General features: G+C 34.7%; 3 protein-coding genes across 4 annotated transcripts; all 3 read right to left on the bottom strand.

The window, feature by feature from the left end:
* Nucleotides 1-5,066: 5,066 nt before the first annotated feature.
* LOC103839295 lies at nucleotides 5,067-6,947 on the bottom strand. 2 transcript variants are annotated; one of them, XM_009115807.3, is made up of 8 exons: nucleotides 6,747-6,947; nucleotides 6,568-6,662; nucleotides 6,419-6,488; nucleotides 6,106-6,353; nucleotides 5,860-6,025; nucleotides 5,530-5,779; nucleotides 5,391-5,429; nucleotides 5,067-5,316 (listed from the first exon to the last, which is right to left on the bottom strand). In XM_009115807.3, exons 2-6 carry the CDS (start codon nucleotides 6,658-6,660, stop codon nucleotides 5,544-5,546), a joined length of 813 nt encoding a protein of 270 aa, XP_009114055.1. In that variant the 5' UTR covers nucleotides 6,661-6,662; nucleotides 6,747-6,947; the 3' UTR covers nucleotides 5,067-5,316; nucleotides 5,391-5,429; nucleotides 5,530-5,543. The 2 variants fall into 2 exon arrangements, with proteins under 2 accessions (XP_009114055.1, XP_009114054.1); XM_009115806.3 differs by having other exon boundaries at nucleotides 6,568-6,927.
* A 2,656-nt stretch (nucleotides 6,948-9,603) lies between these two features.
* On the bottom strand, nucleotides 9,604-12,157 carry LOC103839296. The gene is made up of 4 exons (XM_009115808.3): nucleotides 11,218-12,157; nucleotides 11,011-11,088; nucleotides 10,189-10,285; nucleotides 9,604-10,091 (listed from the first exon to the last, which is right to left on the bottom strand). The coding sequence occupies exons 1-4, from the start codon at nucleotides 11,575-11,577 to the stop codon at nucleotides 9,793-9,795; spliced, it is 834 nt and encodes a 277-aa protein (XP_009114056.1). The 5' UTR covers nucleotides 11,578-12,157; the 3' UTR covers nucleotides 9,604-9,792.
* A 309-nt stretch (nucleotides 12,158-12,466) lies between these two features.
* On the bottom strand, nucleotides 12,467-14,137 carry LOC103839297 (AP-2 complex subunit sigma). The gene is made up of 6 exons (XM_009115809.3): nucleotides 13,986-14,137; nucleotides 13,817-13,915; nucleotides 13,692-13,742; nucleotides 13,344-13,517; nucleotides 12,824-12,883; nucleotides 12,467-12,721 (listed from the first exon to the last, which is right to left on the bottom strand). Exons 1-6 carry the CDS (start codon nucleotides 13,986-13,988, stop codon nucleotides 12,680-12,682), a joined length of 429 nt encoding a protein of 142 aa, XP_009114057.1. The 5' UTR covers nucleotides 13,989-14,137; the 3' UTR covers nucleotides 12,467-12,679.
* Nucleotides 14,138-21,318: the final 7,181 nt, after the last annotated feature.

Raw genomic sequence — 21,318 nt, 5'->3', positions numbered from 1 at the left:
AAACAAGGCAAAATAAAAGAGGGAAGAGGAAAAGGAACGGTTGTTTGGCATAAGGGCATGTGCCGATGTCTCTGTTAGACTCAATAAAGCAACCATTAATTATTGTGGAGACTCATCTTTATGAATTCTTTCTATATTTCTTTCGTTTATCCATTATAACTTTATAACAATGTCATCGTATGGGCACTAACTTATCGAACTCACTTCTCTTTAATGGGGACATCACTATTGACACCACAAAGAACTAGTAGTTGCAAATGAGACGTACTAATCCAAATCCCTTCATTGCTTATGATAAGTTATCCCTTATTTTCTTTTTGGTTCACTTTATATTGTAAGAAGAACTTGATAGTGTTGAATATTAGTGTTATGCCTCGACCACCTATTGTTAATGAGCCTCCCACATTTGTTAATGGCTCATAGGCTCTATTCCGTGCAATAGCTTGTGCATTAAATTTTTGGAGGTTTGAAAGAGTTATTTACTGACCTTGTAATCATCATAGGATCATTCTCCATGTTTTTGCTTCATTACATGATGTCGCGAATCACTTTTCGATAGGTCACCTATTTTTTAGATCCTCTATCTCTAGTACAGTTAATTCTTGAGTTTTCTATTGAAATGTACCTAAAAAGAAAAGTCCACTTTAGTGACATAAATCAATTATTTTTAAGTCTTTCAACTTACATTATCATATACTACAAAGTCGGATTTTATAATCACCGACTCACGCAGAGCACAATTTTCCGTTGCACCCATAGTGTGAACCAACACAAGACTCCACAATTGTATGGGTTTGGCTTGTAAGTTTCTAGAAACACCTTGACCCAAAAAATATTTAAAACCTTTGAAAAATTCTAAGTGAAGACCGAGCCAATTTTTATGGATGAATACTTAGTAAAAATGTAATTTTATTAACGAAATTTGAGACAAAGTACTGAAAATCCCTCAGGTTACAATAAGAAGTTTTTGATCAAAAGTTATATTGCCCTAAGTTCAAAACACCCATTCTGATGGACTTTATATTCTCGTGACTGGACAATCAATCATCATCTACATTACAAAAAGAGTCACGAACATACAAAAAATACTCACTGGGGCGGTCAAAACCGCTTAAATGCAACATGTCCTAATAATTAGCATCAAGTTATAAATTCCATACTAGCAACCTAAGGTTACAACAAGAAGTTTTTGATCAAAAGTTCTATTGCCCCAAGTTCAAAACACCTGTTCCAATGGTCTTTATATTCTCGTGAATGGACACAATCAATCATCATCTACATCACAAAAAGAGTCATGAACATACAAAAAATACTCACTGAGGCGGTCAAATTAGTTCTTTCAAGCACATTAAAGACTCGTGTATAGAGGATTCAGAGATCCATGTAAGAGATTTTCGTCCAACAAGCATATCTCCTATATATTAAAATACATTTGAGGTAGCCACGTGTCATCATCACAATGATTTTTAGAATCCTTAGAGAAATAGGTTGGTCCATCTAAATATATAATAAATTTTTTATTAAACTAACCATAAATTAATTATTAATATTCTCAATTCTTTCCTTAAATAAAAATATATGGAATTGACTAATGTGGCTAAATTATATGTGACAATTAATGATTTTGAATCATAAAGATTTGATACAAATTAGTGTATTATATATCTATCATTTTTGTTTAACTTTAAGTTATTAAAATAAATAAAACAATCACATTAATCATATAATAAAAATTATGTTTTTTCGTATATGTTATATTTTGAACTTTTTAAAAAATTTCACATTGAAATTTTTATGATCCATGATTTAATTTTTTTTTATGATAAGGTACAAATTATTACAAAATTATGTAAGTAGAAAGTCTCATATATATATATATATATATATATATATATATATATATATATATAATATATTTTAATTAATCTATATACCATAGAAAATACATAAAGATTTTAATTTTGAAATTTGTTTTGAACAATTTTTTTCTGATAACATCTTTGAACAAATACTCATAACTTAATATTTGAAATTTGCATTGAATGGTTAAAAAAATTATAAATTAGTAAAACTTTCAAAAACATTGCACAATGAAAATTTGTTATCAGCGATTTATTTTTTTTTTTATAAAAGATTCAAATAAGTAGAACGCATCATTTAACAATATATCAATATTAAAATATACTATTTATCTTTGTGTATATTATGTAAATTTAATTATATAAAATAGAAAATAGAAAAAGTGACTGTTTAGATTAATAAAAATTATTTACATATTCACACTAATTTAATTATATACGTAATAGTTATCGTTTTTTTCATTATCCAATATATATATTATTTTATAAATATATAAAAGAACATATAATATGTAAAATATATTTATAATATATAATTTTTATTACTCGCGCGGATCTTAATCTAGTAACAATGATATTACGGAATTGCTTAGAGTGGAAACGCCTTTGGATATTTTGAAATAAATATTTCCAGTTTTCCACAGACTACAGCCAAAGAAGAACATACGGTATGGGACTTGCTGATTTTTGGGTTGATATCGGGTAGGATTCGTTTTTTTTTCAGGTATATAAGAAAACTGTATCCACATAATATTTCGTAGAATTTCAGTACCGACTAGCTCAGTTTTGGGTCAGTTTTGGGTCAGTTGGGATATACAATTTTAAATCCAAAATATTAGATTATATTTTATTAATTTATTTTTGTTTTTTTTAAAGAAAAATAAATAAAATCTTATGGTATATTATGTGGGTAATCAACACAATAATAGCAGGTTCTCTCCAATTGTTGACACATCAGACTTTTAGAATCTTGAGAGGCTTACATGTTATTAACTGAAAAAACTTGTAAAACCAATCAAAACATTTCATTTATACAACTCAGCATTTGGTTAAGCTTACAACTTCATCCCAACGAGGAATCAACCCATTCGACATCTTCATAGCTATCTTTAGCATAATCAAAAGTAGAGAGGAGCTGAACCAGAAGCCTCGAGGTCGCTCCGGTACTTGGCTTCTCTTCAACTGCACGTCGTGGCGTCGTCTCTCTCAGCCAAGGACCTCTGTGTATGTATCGGTTCAAGCTCTCTTTCAAGTTCTCCACCTCTGCTTGTTGACACCAATCACAGCCACCGCGCCTCCTCCCCTCTCCATCTTCGTCAATCTCCGTCGTGGCTCGTGCATATCCGTGACTGCGCCACCGTCTCCTCCAAGCTTCAGTCGTGGTGGTGGTTGAGCTCGTGCTCCGGCCAGCAGCACCGGTGCTCAGCTCCTCTGCGTCTCGGTCGTACTCTGCTCCGGTGATCTCGTCGTCGTCGCGTCAAGCCTCAACGCCGTCGGAATCGTCGTCGCGTCAAGCCTCAACGCCGTCGGAATCGTCGTCGCGTCAAGCCTCGACGCCGTCGGAATCGTCGGGATCTACAGCTCCGTGAAGCTCGTGAACTCCAATGGTGATTTCCCAGTATTTTGCAAACCAGGTCCCTGAAATTTTTGTTATTTTCAATGCGGCCCTTAACTTCAGAATTTTCAGACACACCCTCTCAAATCAACAATGTACTTTCGATTGTGCAATTTCACCCAACCGAGAGTTCTGAATTTGCAGCCTTGGTCCCTGCCCTCTTGTTAACATCAAATTGGACCCAAAACTCCAAAATGTGCAATTTAATCCTTGAATTTTGTCCCAAACTTCTCAAGTGTGCACTTTAGCCCCTATTTATGCAATTATGCATGTAAATGCAATATTAAGACCTAAATGCAATCTAGAATGATTAAAATGAACTAAATGAGATGCTAAATACTATTAAGATCATGAGTTATCACGTGGTTGCTGCAAAGTTCTTTGATCACAATTCATAGTTTAGACTTTTCATATTCTCGTAGAGAAATCAGATATGTGTTTGCTTTTGTAGAATATGTGTTATCTGTTTCTGTTTGGGTTTGAGAAGAGTGATTAATCTGTTTCTATTTATGATTGATCTTATTTCAATTGATACTGTTAAGTGTAAGACAATTTCGAAATTAACCTGACCTGCTTAGGATCTGAGTTTCGATTTGATCAGTTTCTGACACTATAAAAGTTTCCTCAAAACTGTTCTGTTTTTAAAATCAAAAACCTGCAATGATGTGTATATTTCTGAGTGTCTGGCTGGTTTGATTGTTTTGTCTCTGAAGTTAAATCATTTATAAGAGTGATTAGGATGTGTTTTTGGATTTGGAAAAAGATTTCAACTTTGACTAAGAAAAGCTATGTGAGTTTCTTGCTTTGCTCCTAGCTTTGTGTTCTTACTTAAGATGTCATTGTAATCTGATGTGTAATGTCCATTAATCACTGGAATTATTAAAATTTCGGCATAGACAGTGCTTAGACACTACAATACAAAGCACTGTGTACAATAATTAAGATTTCATTGTAATCTGATGCGTAATTTTAGACCACAAATTAGAACCTAAAACCCAAAAAAAATAAATGAAATTTTACGCCACCAACTCGAGACCAAAGGTGCAAAAAAATTAGCTTGGAAGCTAATCTATTAAAAATTAATATCAAATAAATAATTATTATACAATAACCAAAATATAAAAAATACAATATATGTCAAGATTATAAATATTTAGATACAAAACTTATATTAATATAATTATTCATTTATAAAATGAAAATATTTTATAAACAATAAAATAAAAAATAAAAAAAATCCCGCAGCGTAGCGCGGGTAATCACCTAGTTATAACAAAGTTGCATAGACTAGTGCTCTTGCCTTTTCAACTTGGCTTTGACTCGGAACAAATACAATTCTCTATGTTTTCCGATTTAATGGGTATCCAATTGATTCCGGATAAAAACCGAACCTGACCTTATATATGTGGATATAGATGTATTAATATCCATTGGTTAAAATCATAAATACCAAAACTAAGCCGAACCGGTCTATTTCGGGTCGGATCGTATTCTGTTCCAGTCAAAAGTCGTAGAGGGTATTCTTTTTGAAACCAACGATTATGAGATAGTTTGAAGGAACGGAACAAGATCTTGTTTACCTAAAACATCCCTTAGAGAATGAAATTACTAATCCTTAACTTTCTCGTTAGATCAATTCCCAGACTACCAAAAGTAGGTTCGAGGTTAAATACAGAGGAAATTGTTGCAAAGTATATCAACAAAGGAAACCAAAATACCTAAAAGAAAGACGTCTAAGAAACAGTCATGTTCCGTTTTCAATTTTCTCAAAACGTGTCAAATATGATCCACCTTAGGTCTTACCCTCATTTACATCTTCTACTCTACTCCTCCACCTAAGGACTGCCAAAAAAAAAAAACGTTTCTTAGAATCAATCAGAAATGGTGATCATGGCAAAAGTAAAAATCCATCTTACCTGTAACAAATTGTGATACAGAAGAGAACTAATTCAAAGCCTGAACAAAATGAAACAACAACTTGAGAAGGCTAAAAGGCAACTCGAAAGACGTTTAGGTTAGGTTCAAAGAAAAGAAGAAAGAGAGATGATTATATACCCTGTCACATATTTTTAGGAAGATGGAGGAGGATAATCCTCATATATCCAGGTTGAATTATCTGAATTTAGCAATAACATTCCTTTTATCCATTCTATTCGAACAATTTGCTCCTCCAAGTCCATCACAGCAGCTTCTATAGACTCTGATTCCATGATATTCAACGCAAGATCTTCATCTCCTACTAACTTCTTTGCGGGTCTCAGCTTTTCTTCTTCTCTAGTTTCTTCGTCAGCTCCTTTCACTTGGTCTGATGTGACACAACGAAAACATTCATCTAGCAATGAGTTAAACATCTCAAACATTTGGAAAAATCTTGTTGAACCTAACCTTCATTTGGAAGTTTCATTAGCTTAGCACACTGCCTCTTTTCCCCATCCTTAGAGAAAGGCACAATCCAACCATCTTCAAGTGACCATTCCAATGAAGGAACCAAATCCTTAAACATAGCATCGTAGCCTTTTCCTTCCCCATACGGTTCAGGCACCAATTCAATCTACAAAAAGATGCAAAAATCTAAATCTCAAACAGCCTCTAAAAGCACATTTTGGAACAAAGTTCAAAACTTTCACATACCTTAACCGTTTCATCTTCTTCTCTCACTTCTAGAACCGTCCCAGACCAATAGCAATCGTCTTTCCACCAGTCCACCAAGTCTCCCACCTTCCAAAGACCGTGAACAACAACAACTTCTTCTTCTTCTTCTTCTTCTCGACCACAACCTTCCTCATTTTCATGAGACTGACGTGGACGTATGGGTCGAACCATTAGGATATTATCGTTCTCGCCTTGGCGTTTTTGGAATACTTTTGTTGTGTGTATTCCTGAGCAATTTTCAAAATGTTTTAACCATCTAAGCACTTGAAAACCAAGGGATTGAAGAACCAACCTTCTTCTGTGAAATCAAGATACTCCACATCATAGAATAATGATCTCCCTTTGTTGAATATCTTTGTAATCTGATAAAAAGAAAATAACATAATGAGTATTCTTTGACATGGATACGGATAAGAAACTGAATGAGAAGGAGGAGTGTACCTTGCAACGAAACCATGCTCCACGAAACCCCAATTCGAAAGATCTTGCTTCGATGGTGTGACCGACTTCAAACGGTAGATTGATTTGAGACATTTCTGATTCAAGATAGACGAAAGAGCTATTTAATACAAACTCAGCTACAAGAAGCAAACCGTTGAATCTCTCAGGACTGCACGAACCTCAGATTTATCGTTTCGATTAAACCCTAATTGACCCCTGCTACTCTCTCTCTCTCTCTCGTTTTCTCCCAAACTTTCAGAGACCTCTACTGTCGGAGTCAAAGGGGAGGGGAGGAGTATCCTGGTGACGGGGATGGATAAAACGCTGTCATACCCCCCCCTTTTTTTTTTCTAACGCACGCTGTAATACCCCCTAAACAAAAATTAGAGAAATAAGGATAACACTAAAAAAATTTTTTTGTAACAAAAATAAATATACATTTATACCTTTAGAATTAACTAATATAAACTTTAGGATTTAGAGTTAAATGATTGAGATTTGTGATTGAATCTTAAAATTCTATAAAATAAAAAATAAATATTAAAAATTTGAAAATAAAAATTTTAAAAATAGTTTCAAAAATTATTTTCGAATTACAAAAAGAAAATTTTAAAAAATAATTAAAAAAAATTCAAGAAAAAAAAATTTATAAAAAAGTTCGAATTTGAAAACATATAATCTAAAACTATAAAAAAAATTATTATTTTTTATTTTTTAATTATTTTTTTATCTAAGGTATTACTGTCATTTTATCTATTAAATGAAACATTTTGGTCATTTTCTTCTTATGGTCTATTTTTGTGACCAAAACTTGAAAATAGTATATCTAGGAGAATTGCCCCAAAAATTATAGATTATTAGTATTAGGTGAATCTTAAAAAAAAACTCTCACCTAAAATGATGAATCGTAAAAATTAATATATTAAAATTTATAAATTAGTTTTAAAGGCTTATAAGTCAATCTAAAACAATGTATAAATGATACTCCCTCTGTTTCAAAATACATGAAGTTCTCTGTTTCAAAATACATGAAGTTTTAGGATATGACACAACTATTAAGAAACTTATTTTTTATCTAAAAAGTATCATTAAAATATAAAGTAAAAATTATTTAACCAATCACAAAACAGACTATAAAATATGATTTGTTACACAGTTTTTTATAAAGTTAAAAAGTACATTGAAATATGAAAACATCATCTATTTTGAAACATCAAAAACTCCATAAAACATCATCTATTTTGAAACGGAGGAATTAATAAATATTTTAATAACATTTAGTGATAAAACCTCTCAACTATTTTTGAATCGTAAAAAAACCCTCAACTAAGTTTTAACATTATAAACTCTCAACTTATAAACCATTAACATATATCACCCTCTGGCACGGTTTTTTAGACGGAGGGTAATATATATTAACGAAATTGACATTGAAAGTTTATTTCACAGAATTTTTAGTTAAGGTTTTTTTTTATCTTTAGTTGAGGGGTTTAATTATTAAAAATCCTTATTATAAAAGAGGAAATTAGACCAAATAAACAAAAAAAAAAAATTCATCAACTAGCCAAAATCATCTTTTATCTCCTACTTTCTCTTCCTATTTCTCTCAATCTTTTCCCTACAAATCTAAGGGTGTTAATGGGATTTAGATTTCACTAAAGTTTGTTAATTTTAAAAGTTTAGAGATTTGTTAAATTTTAAAATAGTTGCAAAGAATTTTTGTAAATTGTGAAAATCTATAAAAATAAAATAATGTAATGATTCTAAGAATTCAAGGGAAACACGTAGTATTTTCAAAAATCTTATGTTGTGAGGTATGGTTATCGTCATGCCATGGCTTCAGAGGGCTCTTTCAAAATCCCTATCTATGTTACCGGTATGGGCCAATCTAAGAACATTCTTATTGTTGTTACTCTAGACCATGGATAAGTCACATTGCTTCATGACTTGGAGATCATATTCTTACTCATTAACTTCGACTTGATCCTACCAATATGGGTGAAGCAAAGGTCTTGGTTGAGATGGAGCTGGATAGAGATTTCCTAAAGCTTATTGCACTTGATGATAAACAAGATAGCATATTTCTTGCTGATGTTGAATACACATGAATTTCATCCATGTGTGAGAGGTGTGGTAACCTCGGCCACAAAGAGAAGAGGTGCATTTTACCTTCTAAGCCGACTTAAAATCCAACCTTACCGCCACATACAACAATTGTTAGTAGTGAAATTCTCATTATGGATATTGACCGTTTTCTACAACAAAGGGATCCTTTAATCCCCTCTTCACCAGCTTTTGTGTTCCGGAGTACAAATGTCTTAGAAGTTCCAAGTGCAGCTGATCCAATTCATGCTTTGCTATCTAATAGGGAGATTGCTCATGACGTTACTACATGTCCTTCAGATTCTTCAGAGGTATGCTCCGGAAACCCAATGATTGTAACTTCATCTTCTTATTCTTACTCACTACATGAAAAGCCCATTGGTCCGCTTAACACAATTACCACTTTCACCACATTAGTATATTCACAATCTATTCCCATTGATACACCGATTATGGAATCTACTCCATCCAACATTATCAACAATGAGGTCCTAGAATCTATTGTTGTTGATCCCATGACCACAACCGTACCTAACCATTGTGCATTAGAGAGTGCTTCTCATTTTACTGTGCTAGGTGATGGGACTGAAGTTGAGATTGAGCCTTCAAGCTCGTTCAGATTGACACGAGGTGGGAACGAATCAAAACCTCCTATCAAGCACCGGAACATGGAATGACATACAATACAAGGAAGAGGAAAATATGGCGTCGCGACCGTGGTTCCTATCATTAGCTATTGTCTTTACTACAATTGGTGGCGTCTCTAGTATCTACCTTTGTTTCATTGGTTTGGGATTCAATACATCATGAAGCTTGTTTCATATAAACTCTTCTCAACTATAAGACATCTTGGTCTTATCATGTAATAGTTTATATTTTAAATTGAAAGTCTTTAGTTCAAAAAACAATTTCACCTTTTTATCAAAAGAAAAATTTAGAAGAATACTTTTTTTTCTGAACCATCTGAAAGTTTTATACATACGAAAATAAAATTAATGAAATAGAAGTATCAGTATAAATTATAAGTCTATAACAAATATTTGTGATACTAAAAAAATAGTTCTATACGATAAGCCTGTTTTTTTTTTTCAAACTGACGACAATCCTCTTTTGATCTATCAATTAAACTCTTTCGCCGGTTTTACGAGTTCGTAGCGATGAAGACAATCTAGACAAAAGGAACATAGAAGCCGATAAAATGAAGAGTGATGCAGCAAAACAAGCGAGGTCCATACATGTCACCAATGGCGTGGTCTTGAACTTCTCCATCATCCCAACGTGAAGTATCATTACCACTGCATACCCTATTCTCGCCTTTACTTCACCAATCGATTGATTGCTTTGGTTTGTTTTGCAACTCACAAACATGTTATAAAAAGCGTTTCCTAGAACTAGCATGGATGTGCCGAACAAGAACATATCTGCAGTTTTAGAGATCATAAACAAAGATGGTCAAGGTGCTTTTACTCTAGAAAGTCATGCACACCACTCAATGAGTCATCAGGATTAGAGCAATACCAATGGCTTCGATTAAAATATGAACTGTGTTACTCTTTACTCCATGGGACAATCCCTTAAGATAATGTGAATAACATTCTAGAACACGAGAGCAGCCCTGTAAATCGCACGTAACATTAGATTTCAACTGATTCGTTTTATCGAATGATAAGATAGGTTACGTAAACTTCTATCCTGTTTGACAAAAAAAAAAAAAAACTTCTATCCTATTTTTTATTAAAACAAAATTTTGAAAACCTATCCATTTTCCACCGAAGATAACGGAAAAAATGAAATAAAAATTTCCCCTTCTAATAAATTGGACGGAAATTGATCTTTTTTTTTATTTTCATATGTATTTGTATCGCATTAAAATTAATAAATTTAAGTGGAAATTAATACCTTTTTGTCAAACCGACAAAATTTATTTTGTGATGTTTTTAAATTCCATATTTTCAAATTCCATTCATTTTACCCCTTTTATTCTATTTATTTTGTGATGTTTTAAAATTCCATATTTTTATATACAGAAAGTAGTTGGGACAATATATCTGTACACCTTTGTGTGGATTTGAATAGTTACAGATATTTGAGAAATATTAGAAACTGAAAAGAATTTGGTTTTGAATTTTTTTTTCTTTCATTTTACATGTTTTTTACTATAGTAATCATTTTTAGCTGAACAGAAATGTGATATATTGAATCATATGCATAGCTACAGTGTAGTTCAACAAAATAGTTTTCCACTGAAGATAAATTTTGATTGGATTCATGAATGTTTTATTATACGACATTATTTTAAAATTATATTTTGATCTAATTGAAGCTGGAGAAGAAAACTACCTCAAAGAAGCAGAGTACAGAACCTAATAAAGTTCCAACAACGGCAAATAAGGTGTAGAATCTGCAGTCAAGTATCACCTGCATCCAATTAGACAATTAAAATGGTTTCACAAAATGTTTCTCTATAAAATGATGAAATATCCAAATAAATGATCCATGCAAAAAAAAAAAAAAAAACTTTCTATTCTAGGAGATAAGTAGATATACCCTTTCTATATTCCTCTGCAACTGCAGTTTCCATGCCCGTCTTTTGATGGCTTGCCTTAACTCCGTGATAAAAATATCAGTTACTTGTGATACAAGAAACACAGAATCCATCAATCCTCGTCTTACTTCAGTCTTACTTTTGATCACGATCTCTGAAGTAGGCACATAAGCTTTCACCTCCACCGAAGATTTTCTATCTTTATCTTTAATGGGCGGTTTCTGATTCTGACCCCCCAGCGAGCATTTCAGGATTCTTGTGCGTGACAGGGTACACGACGGCGACGAAGAAGATGATGATGATGGACGAAAGAGATCCGACGGTTTTGAATTACGACGCAAGAGTAATCTAGTGGTGGTCATTGCTCTATATTTGCTTTATTTTTCGGAGCTTTCGTAGGTCTATACCACATATATATACACCGACACATTTTTGTGTAATGAAGTGTAAAACGATGCCTTGGTGTGGCAGCGTGGCTGCAAAGGAAAAGAGAAGATTCGTGGGATATTTCTAGTTTTCTTGTTTTGTTGTGTACTTTCTGAGAAAGGTTCAGCTCTCTCTTTTTTTCTGGACCGTCGCTATGGTATGCGTGTCTAAAATGCACAATTCTAAGCCGGACTTTTTGTCCAGCTAGACAGTATAAAACACGTGTCAAAACTAGTGAATGCTTCAACTTTTTCTTCCTCTGTTTTGTTTGTATATTAAAACTTTTCTGTTTTTTTCTCCATCGTAGAAAAGTTTTTTTTTAAATAAGCAAATAACTATGACTACTTTATAAAAAATACTTATAGGAATCGTTTGTGCAAAAATTCCGCAGACCCCAGTTCACACGTGATTTTGAGAGTTATCCGAGCTCGACCGCTGAAGAATAGATGGGACGCAGACGCATGCACGCTAGCCTTTGATAACACGCCAGCATAATATGCGCATGAGTTGATGGTAAATTGGTAATATAATAGTTTGAATTGTGGGAGTTTTGGATGATATCTTATTCAATAGCTTTGTGAAATCGGAATTCTGGCGTATTTAATGTCACAAATTCAAAGGTGGATTAAGTGATTATTGTATTGAAGTTAGAATTCGGCGTACTATTCAAAATCAAACAACATAGGCCATGTTCCTTAATGCCAGACTGAAAATGGACAGGGCCATAGTAAAGGCAATGCTTTTAGTGAAATTCATAAAAACCTAAACCATCATGAATTGCAGTAACAATACATGATTTGGTTTTCTTTTATATCAGTGCGAAAGAAGACAATTGCATCTGAACACAATGTCTCAGACCATCATATTCTTTCTTTGAGTTGTCCAAATAAATGTTTTGTTTACCATTAGAGGTTTTTAATCAATCAAAATGAAAAGGTGTGTTTAAGGTAGGCAGAACATAACAGAAAGGAGCAAAACGGAAGACTCATACTGCTCATTTTCATTCTTGACTATCAATCATAGAATCTCCCAACCTCATCACTCAAGCTTCTCCAGTTCTGACATCCTCTCAATGATCGCCTGCAACAAAGAGAGTTGATGGATAACTTTTCAGTTTACTGCCAACAATAAACGACAAAAATGCTCTGAGAAAAGAAGACAAAAAAGGTTTTATGAGCGCACCCGCTTGCTTGTTTCTTGAAGCTCTCCAGCAAGAATGAATTCATCCAGAATTAAGTACACCTTACATGAAACAACAATTGTGAATTTAGTAAAAATTAAAAACAAATAAAGAACTAATACAGAAATTTCGAAGCATCATTTATCTATCCCTCATCAGTATTTTGCCTTACCTTGATATGATAATGCCAAACAAGAATCGTCACTAGTCATTGTAAAATTAGTAAGTAAAATAATATCAACTAAAAAACTCATCCGTAAATTTCAGAGCAACACCTTTCTCCATTATTAAAAAAAAAAAGAGATGATAAAGCCAAACAATCATCATTAAGTGTTTCCAGAAAGCCACTAGTAAGATATCCAAGGAAGAATTTGCTAATCATAGGTAAAGAAGAAACAATGACATAATCCTTAACTCTAATCATAGCTCTACAGGGAAGCAGAAGAATGAAACAGTTTGAGAAGTAACATAAAAGGATAAACGAAAGAAAGAAAGAAAGAAAGATGTTTTGGGTGGGGGTACCTTGTGGAAGTTGAAAACCAAATCAAGCTCACAGACATTGCTGAAGAAATGGTCCAAAATCTCAACAAACAAGTGGATGCATTCAAGGTAAGCCAACTCATTGTCTGTTATGTCAACGCACAATGAGAAAAACAACCCTGCATATCTCCTGTATATAACCTTATGCGTTCTAAACTGCAACCCAAAAAAAAAAAACATATATAAGCAAGCATGATTTAGATTCCTAATCAGCTTCACTGTTAGTGCTAGGCCAATCTAGTTGACTTTTGTAACAAGAATCTTAAAGCTAAACCAAAATAACACAAAATCTTTAACTCTAATCTCGTTAATAAGCAAGAACTAACAAACCTCGACGAAATTGGTGAACTTCGAGTCGCGATTGACAACCAATCTGTGAACCTGAGAGCAAATTAATAATCAGATGAGAAGAAGCACAAAGAAGGGAGAAAGAATAGAGAATTGAATTATTGTACCTCGTATTCAACCTTGTGTTTCTCGGACTCCTCGAGAGGAACATAGTACTTTGCAAGACGAGTCTTGCCTTGTCTGTTCTGCAACAATATGAATCGGATCTGCAAAGACAAATTCGACCAAAATGAGATTTCAGACATCGAATTCGAAGAATCTTAAAACCATATATACCATTATTCCCGGATTCACAACACAAGAAAACGCATCCAAGGTTCCGTAAGATCTTCGGCAGAACACTTATTGGAATGGTCGATTCAATTATTATTTTTTCCGGTCATTTTCCAAAAATGAAAAAGCCCGTTAAAGACATTACATTACAAATATGGTGTTCAACTCTAACTCAATAGCCCATTATACGTTGGATAATTTAAGCCCATTTGAACAATAAGGTTTACATAAACAAAGCAACCTAACGAGGGAGCAACACATGTTTTTTTTTTTCAGCTTTGTCGATGACTCTTCAACGCTACCATTTAGAAAGTAGACTTCAGAGAGTTCAGAAATAACTCGTATCAAGTTTTCAACATCTTGTTATGATCTCCATTCTCCACAAAAAGAGAGTTCCATCAAAACCCCTAACTCAAAGGCCCATACAACAAACAGGTCCATAAAACCCCTAATTCAAAGGCCCATACAACAAACCACCTACACGCGACATCAACCTCGGCCGCTCCCTTGATGCATCATGGCACCAAGATGATCCTATCTTTGGCGGAGGAATGGTCTTAACGACAAAGGATGGGACAACGATTCTCGGTTCATTCGCTAGTAACCGGCTCTTAACCTCCCTACATGCTGAGTTTAACACTCGCCTGTGGGCCATGAAATCCTCAATTCAACTAGACCATCTGGATATGACCTTTGACACTGACTATCTGCAACTGGTCAAGATCCTTGAAAATGATAAAGAAGAAGAGTGGCCTTCCTTACATGCCGGCTCGAGGTTTGATCTTTATCAAGAGTGTAACAAACTTAAAGTATATCTCTTATTAATTAATGAATGAATGTACATGTGAGTATATATATACAAGTATGTACACGTGTATTATGTACACTTCTCTATATCTAATACACCTCCCTCAAGCCTTGAAACTCAAGTAGGATCTGGAGTAAAAAGGCTTGACACAGACATTCTGTTCAAGAGGAAATGAAAGGGACCAGGATGCAGAGCTTTCGTGAGGATATCAGCATGTTGGTTCGAGCTCGATACATGATGCAAGGTGAGAAAGCCACGCTTAACCTGATCACGGACAGTGTGACAATCGACCTCAATGTGTTTGGTACGTTCATGAAAAACAGGATTAGTCGCAATGTGCATCGCCGACTTGTTATCACAAAAGAGTTTAGCTCCAGCTGTGACTGTGACTCGAAGATCAGTCAACAACTGCTGTAACCAAATGAGCTCACAAGTCGTCAACGCCATGCTTCTATACTCTGCTTCAGTGCTGCTTCGACTAACCGTACATTGCTTCTTGGACTTCCAACTGATGAGAGAAGAACCAAGGTAGACGCAAAAACCAGTCATCGAACGTCGAGTATCCGGACAAGTAGCCCAATCTGCATCAGAGAATGCATTCAAGCATAGATCAGTATCTGCAGCATAGAAGAGACCTTGGCCTGGATTAGACTTTAGGTATTGCAGAACATGATGAGCAGCTTTAAGATGAACATCAGTTGGTGCAGAAAGGAATTGGCTAAGACGATGGACAGCAAAGGTTATATCCGGTCGAGTGATTGTGAGATAAAGCAAACGCCCTATGAGTTCTCTATAAGAAGTGATGTCCTCCAAAGGTTTCCCTGTATCAGAACTCATAGGCAAGGCCGGATCAAGTGGAACAGCACATGGTTTTGAAGCAAGAAACCCAGTATCCGCAAGAAGATCCAAAGCATATTTGCGTTGAGAAACAGAGATACCCGTAGAGTTGCGTGCTATTTCCAATCCAAAAAAGAAACGTGCTTGTCCTAAGTCCTTGATCTTGAAAGCTTGATGAAGAGCACTCTTGAGAGACTTCACAGCTTCATCATCATTGCTAGCAATCAAGATATCATCCACATAAACAAGGACTGCAGTAAAAGAAGATTCCACCTTCTTGACAAACAAAGAATGATCACCAGGAGATTGCTCATAACCAGCCTTCAACAGAACCGAGGAGAAACAAGTATACCATTGACGGGAAGCTTGCTTCAATCCATAAATGGATTTATGAAGGCGGCAGACAGGATTTGGAGGAAGAACTTCACCTGGAGCAGGAGTATATCCCAAAGGCAAGCTCATATATATCTCTTCTTCAAGATCACTATGCAAAAATGCATTTGTGACATCCATTTGAGATAAAGACCATCCATGTCTTGCAGCAAGAGCTAACAACAGCTTGACACTAGTCATCTTTGCAACTGGTGAGAAGGTATCTGTATAGTCGACACCTTCTTGTTGAGTAAAGCCCTGAGCCACTAAGCGAGCTCGTGGTCTTTCAAACGTCCCATCGGCGTTATACTTAAGAGCATATACCCAACGACACCCAACTACGTTCTTACCATGAGGCAAAGAAACAATAGTATACGTCTTATTAGTATTCATACCAGCAAACTCTACTCCCATTGCATCTTTCCACATGTCAGATGTGATAGCCTGTCTAAAGTTACTTGGTATTGTCTCAGTAGAAACAGAAAGAACAATAGATTGAAAAGCAGGTGAAAGTTTTGAATAGGAAAGAACAGAGGAAATGGGATATAGAGGAGTAGCATAAGAGCTGGCTTTTTCTGGTGAATGACGAGCAAGGGAACAATGGTAATCGGATAAGTAACTAGGAGCTTTACCTGTACGTCTAGGTCTGTCACCTGAAGGAGCCACTGATGATGTTCCTGGTATGACAGGCACTGAAGAATGTGTGGCACTAGGGACAGATGATGCAGTACTAGAATGAGAAGGTAAAGGAATCATGTCATCTAAAACAACAGGAGTTGAGACAGGAAGAATGACTTTAGCAAACAAATCATCAGGTATTGAAGTCGTAGTTTTATAAGGAAACTCAGTTTCATGAAAAACTACATTTCGAGAAATGGAGATGATATTTGTGTCTAAGTCTAAGACTCTGTAACCTTTATAACCAGTTGCATATCCAAGGAAAACACAAGAGTCTGCACGTTTTGAAAACTTATGTCTATCCTTTAGTTGAGTGGAAACATAACAGAGGCATCCAAAGACCTTAAGACCAGAGTAATCAGGTTGTTTCTTTAACAATAGTTCATAGGGTGATTTGTTATTCAACAAAGGAGACGGCAATCTATTGATAAGAAAAACCGCAGTTTGAATACACTCAACCCAATAAACCAAAGGTAAATGACTTTGAAACAACAAAGCTCTAGCTACATTCAAAATGTGTTGATGTTTTCTTTCAACTACCGAGTTTTGCTGCGGAGTATAAGCACAAGAAAACTGATGAGTAATACCATGTTCACGAAGCAAAGGACCAAAATGCAGTTCAGGAGCATTATCACTTCGAATAGATTTGATATTAATTTGGTATTGAGTTTTAACAAGTTTGATAAAAGAAGACATTATAGTGGAAACATCACTTTTATTACGTAACATATAAGTCCAAGTAACCCGGGTACAATCATCAACAATGGTAAGAAAGTACCTAAAACCATCAATAGATTCAACAGAAAAGGGACCCCAAATATCTATGTGAATGAGATCAAAAGGCGAAGAAGACAAGTTGTTATGAGAAACGTATGGTAATCTTTTCTGTTTAGCTAAAGGGCATACAGGACATGACTCAAGAGAACTAGACTTAAGCAAAGGAATAGTACCAGATAAAAGTTTCAACTTGTCTTGAGAAGGATGTCCTAAACGCATATGCCATATATCTTCATCAGTACGGAATGTTCCACAGAATGCAATAGAAGCAGTAACAGCAACATTCAATATGTAAAGATTGCGAATAAGAGAACCTTCACCAATCTTCAAGACCTGAGTATGGTCCTGTATGAAGCAAGAATCAGGATAAAAATGAGCAGAGCAATTATCACGATTCAATAAGGTACTCACACTCAGAAGACTGAAGGAAAAAGAAGGAACATAAAGAACATCATGCAAAACAAGCTTATCAGACAAGTAAACAGTGCCAGTATGCGTTATGTTTTCCCTAGTGCCATTTGGTAATGAGACCGTCATACCAGTAACATGATAAGTAGCACCAAAAAGTGACAAATCAGAGCATACATGAGTTGTAGCTCCACTGTCAATTATCCAAGCACCATTAGGAATAGTATGTGTAAGAGATGAAAGTGTTTGATGTTGAAATGTGAGAGCATGGTTCTCAAAACGTAAACTTGTGGAAGGAAAAGGGACAATACCAGAAGTTGAATTAACAGGCATCACACCATGAGCACTGATAGTCGGATGCAAAGAAGCAAAGTTAACAGCAGAATCTGTAGGACGTACATGTTGCTGAAGTTGTTGAATCAACTGATTAACCTGATCTTGATTGAACTGAGAAAGATCGAGGGTTGAAGCTGGCACATTGTTCTGAATATGAGCAACAGTGTTTCCTTGAGTCGAATGCTGAGAAGGATTAGACTGCTGCTGAGTAGACTGATTACCACGGGAATATTGTCCACTCTGTCCTGAGTTGTTACCACGAGAAGAGTTGGTGTGATACAGCTTATGACCTGGTGGATAACCATGCAGCTTAAAACACTTTTGAACAATGTGACCTGCCAAACCACAATGAGTGCATACAGGACGTTGTTTCTGACGGTAAGCAACGGCTGCAGCAAAAGAAGCACTGTCCATCGACTCTGAATACTGAGGTTGAGCTTGAGCAGATGCTTGAAAGACAACACTATCAGGCTTCAAGGAAGGCCTGAGCAACTTCTGTCGCTCATCTTGAGCAACCATGTTGAAAGCTTCTTCAATGGAAGGTATTGGTTTAAGCATCAAGATGTGTCTTCTTGTAGAATCATACGCTTCATTAAGCCCCATCAAGAACTTGGTAACTCGACTCCTTTGTTGAAGCTTCTCCCAAGATAGAGCTGCATTACATTCACACTTTCCACACGTACAGAGAGGAAGATCAACGTAATTCTGATATTCTTCCCACAATGTTACCAATTCCGTGTAGTATGTGCTCACATCAGAAGATCCCTGCTGAATATTACTCAATCTTTGCTCAATCTCAAAGATCCTAGGTGCATCATCTTCCTTAAACCTAGTCATCAAGTTCTTCCATATCGATTCAGCAGTAGACATAAACAGTAAACTCTGACCTATCTTCTTTGATACAGAGTTAATCAACCAAGTCGAGACCATGTCGTTACAGCGAGACCAAGCACCCGAATCACGGTGATCAGAAGAAGGTTGAGGAATCGTACCATCAATAAACCCCAATTTGTTACGGACGTTGAGCGCCATTCTAACCGATCGTCGCCAAGAGTGAAACTCAGCACCAGAAGAGAGGCGATCGGAAACAAGAGCCAATCCAGCATGATCGGAGTTGTGGAGGAAGAAAGGATTGTTGTAGTGATCGATCGGAGTAGTTACCGGAGCTTGATTAGCTGCCGTCGAAGTCATCGGAGCTCAGATCGTTAACGAAACAAGAATCCGAATGAAAACCATCACCGAGATGAAATCAAGAAAGTCACGAACAAGAGATATCCAGAGAAGCAAGGAATCAACGAGAATCTGACGAATCGAAGCACTCATGAGGAAGAATCGAAGCTCGCAAGGTCAAGAAGCCGTTGAAAATGGCGGAAGCTATTGTATTTGCTCTGATACCATATCAAGAGTGTAACAAACTTAAAGTATATCTCTTATTAATTAATGAATGAATGTACATGTGAGTATATATATACAAGTATGTACACGTGTATTATGTACACTTCTCTATATCTAATAATCTTCTCCCATGTAAACACTCTTCCCCTAAGCAGGATGGTTCCAGAGACCAACTTCTAGGAGGTAATTTAATAATATATGGAGCCTTTGTTGTCAAAAAAAGAAGAAGAAATAAGCCATTGGTAAAAGAGAAAAAAAAAACATGCCTTTCCCTGAACCTAACTTTGCCTCATTTTGACTTCACTAAATGTGGCCTTAATTCTTGGCCAATTTGCAATATTAATTAAGAGTAGCATGGCTCCTGATTTTTGTTAAACATAGAAGGTTGATGACATTCTTTGTTGGACTTCACATGAGTTGGTAGAGAAATTTGGGATTACTAAGGTCAGAGAGTTAAGCTATATTTTGGGATTACAAGTTAAATAATCTGTAGAATGGATCTTTATTTCACAATTTACATTTGCCAAGAGCAAAGTGAAATGGTTTGTTATGTGTGTCCCAGCAAAGCTACTAAAAATACAATAAGACCACTACTAAAATTGTCAAATGATAAAAGGTGGAAAATGAACTCACTAGAAGTGGTATATGTTAGGGTAAAATCAAATAAAATAGGATTCTTCATTATACTAAATAAACTAGGTGTTTTTCTGCACCATGTGCAAAATAGAAGTTTTAAAATTTAAATTATATTTAAAAAATTTTTTTTGTTAATTTAAAATTTAAGAATATATATGTATATATTTAAAATTATAATCTTGGAAATATTTTTATCTACTTTCTTTTGGTTAAGACATATTAAATCGAATTCTATAAAATTAAGAGAAAAATTGTTAGGTATATAATTATCAAAATGTAAAATCAATAATATTTCTAAAATTTTTAGATTTTTCTTAAAAAAACTAATGGTATTGGGATTAAAAATTATGATTTTTCAAAAGCTGCATAAATTTTGAAGAATTGTTTTGGTAATAAAAATATAATTATAAAAATGAATTAAATAATGTTTCAAAAATTGTAAAATATTATTAAGTTTTTATTTCTACTATTATATTATTTACTAGTATATTAATGATGATCTATTAGTGATTACCTTATTTTAAGAAATACCAAAAATATAAATCAATAATACGTGTAAGTATACATGTCACAAAATAACATTCTTTGCTTTGAACAACATGTGAACAAGATGTGGTTCATACATAAGGATAGTAGAGTAGCCTTACTTATGTAAATAACATTCTTTGCTTGATCAATAAATTTGATATTTCATCAAAAAAAGAGTATATATGTCACAATTAGCTTCAAGCAATGTCATCATTGTTAGTGTGTCATGTCATCATTTTTCTTTCAAAATAATTGTGATAAGGACATATGTCAAATCACTTCTCAAATAATGTCTAAGGGATTATACTAAAGAAGCAAGAAGTAAAACACCAAGGCTAAACTATTACTGCCCATGGCATTCTTACAATATTAATTTGAACTCCAGTGGTCAGTGTATTTTCTATTCAGCTACCTCTGTCTCAATGTTTTTGCGGATGCTGGAAATGGTTTTGTGTCTATTTGGTACCTCCTTGATCAGGTGGAAATGCAAGAAACAACAAACAGTAAATCATAGCAGTACTGAAGCAGGGTATAGAAGTTTGGATCAAGTTACTTTTGAGC

The sequence above is a fragment of the Brassica rapa genome, chromosome A09 (assembly GCF_000309985.2).
Source record: "Brassica rapa cultivar Chiifu-401-42 chromosome A09, CAAS_Brap_v3.01, whole genome shotgun sequence".
In the NCBI taxonomy this organism is placed as follows: Eukaryota; Viridiplantae; Streptophyta; class Magnoliopsida; order Brassicales; family Brassicaceae; genus Brassica; species Brassica rapa.
Note: the sequence above shows the minus strand (reverse complement) of the source record. Positions and strands in the feature narration are given on the sequence as shown.